The following is a 3,121-nucleotide window of genomic DNA, read 5'->3' as shown; positions in this document are numbered from 1 at the left end:
ATAGCCAGACTGAGGATCTGATTACTGAGCAGGAGGACTTGGAGCTGTTGCGGTTGGCGCCATACTCCCCCATGTGTAACCCGATTGAGGGTACGTTTACAGACAATTATAGCGTGCACATGTACTAACATTTGTGTCTATTTTACTGTGCGGCAGGGTGTTTTACATGTACATAGTGTATTAAAAGCACGCATTAAGGCTTATCTTGCCTTAAGTCATGACGTAATGTTTCTTGCTCCACACGGAGAGAAAACAGAGCGCCGGATGCAGCTGCTTGAAAACGCTGCAGAGCATAGCTTGCCATGTATGGATCTGCGCTTGGTTAACAAGATGGCGCGCCACTGTGCGTTGTCAGTGGCGGCAGCTATTCGTAGCGAACCTATGGAGTACGGCACGTAAAGTTTTGCACTACACTAAATCAACTTTGCATGACAGGCTTTTTCTAAAAAAATAAATTCAAAAATTAAAAAAAATTAATTACGGGACGTTCCACTTTGCTTTACACTGTCGCCGATTTGGACTGGCAAAGGTGTAGACGCTCAATGTCCTGGTAAGTTAGTGTAGGTTGTGGAGGTAGAGACTGTGACAGTGACTTTGTCATAGCATCGTGCGACTCCATTATTGCGGTTTTTAACTGCGCTTCAATGCGTTTCACGTCTACTGCTGGTTCGTGAAGGCCTGCGCTTGCTGTCCAACATCATGTAGCACATCCCGACGAATGATCTCTATTCGCTGATTTACTGTGGCTTCGAGCTGTTCAGCTTGTTCCGTTTGCGTTCGCACCAGGGTATTGAGCTGTGACGCCATGGCAAGTCGCGTGTCTTGTAGTTCTTGCTGAAAACTAAGTGCACTTGCCTGCTGATGACTGGCGAGCTGCTCTATTCCAACTTGTGCTGACTCCTAAGCAGCTATCAAAGCCTCAGTCTGCGCATGAGCTTGATGCTCTTGCTGCCACTGGAGATTCGCGTAGCTGGTAGCTAAATCCTCCGTACGTGTCCAAAACTGATTCACGATACTTCCAACTTGTTCTTCGTAAGCTCCCATCACATTACGTGTTGCAAGATTGGCTGTCAAATTTGCATCATTATTTTATATTTGGTGCCACAAGTGTCAACGCTCGCTCTCCATCGTGCTCCATAGCCTCTGCAACATTCGTTTGCACCCTTGTCATAACCGTTTGGCTGAATGCTAACACCGATTTAGTGTTCTAAATCGCGCTCCCACTACTTGATCTCAGCGCTCAGCGTGTTCTCAAATGGCGCTGTGACCGCGTCCTCTGTGCACTTGCCCGCAGTGCCAATAAAGTTTTCGGCCACACTTGACGCTCGCCGTGTTTTGGGTCACGATCTCGCCGTAGGTCTCTGCAGTACCTGCTCTGTTGTGACCCGCGTCCACGCTGACTTTGTTCTCAGCGCTCACCAAATCGAAGCTTACACCCGCACCACACTTGCTCTCACCACTCGCTGTCCCTTGATCATGCCCACCCTGCACTTGCTCGTAGCGCTCACCGTGGCCTGGTGACGGCCTCTTTGCACGTGTGCCTACGCCGAACCTGTTAACTGTGGGCTATGGACCACCTGTGGGTTTTAAATAAATCCATAAATGTCCAATCCTAGAAGTTTATTCGTATTTTATTTAAGCGAATATGAGAGCTTGAAAACGAGCAATGTAGCTGAAAACCTCGAGCTCCCTCTCTACCCCCTAAGAGCAGTAAAACCTCACGAGCTGAGCTCGTGAGGTTTACTGCTCTCCTGTTTTCTGCGAGAGCTGAGCCTCGTCGGATGCGTGCCCATAACGCAGTCAATTCTTATCATTTGATGGTGCGGTTTTCACACAAGTTGCAAACCATGCTTCAAAAAAGCAAGGATGTGCTAACGCTCGCGTTTTTGCACTTTACAGGGAGGCTCACATACAAAAATGAGATTGTCAAGCTGGTCACAATTTATGGCCGTCATCGGTCCAATTCAGAAACCTATATAAAATAAAACATGTGTCATTTCGGCTGACTAGAGATATATATGGGCTGTTTTCTTTAAGCGATAAAATGGACACTAGGGAGCGAAAGCTCAAAGTAGTTGCATGGGGGTATACACAATACTATTATACGTAGCGTGTTGCACTCGCACCGTCGGTGCGTGAACCCGCTGATGTACCACTGAACCACTCGGTGAGAGAGTAAGTAAGAGATTGAGTGAGTGAGTGAGTGAGTGAGTGAGTGAGTGTGTGAGTGAGTGAGTGAGTGAGTGAGTGAAGGATTGAGTGAGTGAGTCGACGAGATGTGAGCAAGCTGCAAGCTTCCAGCAGCTCAGGCCTGTCTCTCATCTTCCTGTCACTCGCAGTGTTGCGATTGTTGTCGAAGCCTGCAAACGTCCGTGTTTCGATGTCGCAGTCCTCTTCGCAACTCATCGCTCAGTCCACTGAGCGAAGCTTCACGCGTTGTTGGTGTTAGAAGTCTCAAGCGGCTGGTGTATCGTCATCGTGTTTCCCGTAATTTCGCCGCCATGGGCGCTTGGACGTCGTGAATGTTCCACGTTGCTAGCATTTTATCTTGGTTCCGCGTGATGTGTCCTCGCCGGATAAAAACGGCTGCTGAACGCGCGTCTGCCGACGTGTTCTCGGTGGAGTCGAACTCTCGCGTACTGCGCGAGAGCAAGCAGAGCAACGCACTTGGACTACACGTCAATGACTCTAGCTCGTGTCGCATTGATGGCCACGCTATTATTGAAGCGTCGCCCCAAATGATCTTAGACAGACCACAGTTCGAAGTCCACCAGCGTCGATACCGGCACCAGCTCCGGCATTCTCCCACGTTATCGCTCGAGGTTACAGGTCGCTGCGCATGCTCGTCGTCGAGCGTGACCGCCCACCAGCCAAGGCGCCAGTGTATTGGTGTCGCGAGCATCATCGCCGCCGTTGCCGTCGTGTTCCAGGCGTCTTCTCCAATGTTCTTCGTCTGCGCTTATGTTGCGAAAGTGCAACTTTAAGAGGGGGGATGATGTAACGGGGCTACACGCAAGTGGCTACACATATGTTACGAAAAAGGGTTTCCATATTACTGTGAGATATACCAAAGGATACATTTGGCAGAATGTTGGTCTGTATGCATTCAAGGCATTCATTG

The 3,121-nt window shown here is 49.2% G+C and overlaps 1 protein-coding gene across 1 annotated transcript; it reads right to left on the bottom strand.

Annotated features, from left to right (window-relative positions):
- Window positions 1-1,073: 1,073 nt before the first annotated feature.
- Window positions 1,074-1,793, bottom strand: PITG_01159 (uncharacterized protein; the record flags this gene model as incomplete). The annotated part of the gene is made up of 2 exons (XM_002909629.1): window positions 1,074-1,552; window positions 1,723-1,793. The coding sequence occupies 2 exons, from the start codon at window positions 1,791-1,793 to the stop codon at window positions 1,252-1,254; spliced, it is 372 nt and encodes a 123-aa protein (XP_002909675.1).
- Window positions 1,794-3,121: the final 1,328 nt, after the last annotated feature.

This window comes from Phytophthora infestans, genomic scaffold (genome assembly GCF_000142945.1).
Source record: "Phytophthora infestans T30-4 supercont1.1 genomic scaffold, whole genome shotgun sequence".
In the NCBI taxonomy this organism is placed as follows: domain Eukaryota; phylum Oomycota; class Peronosporomycetes; order Peronosporales; family Peronosporaceae; genus Phytophthora; species Phytophthora infestans.
This window is presented reverse-complemented; position numbering and strand designations above follow the sequence as displayed.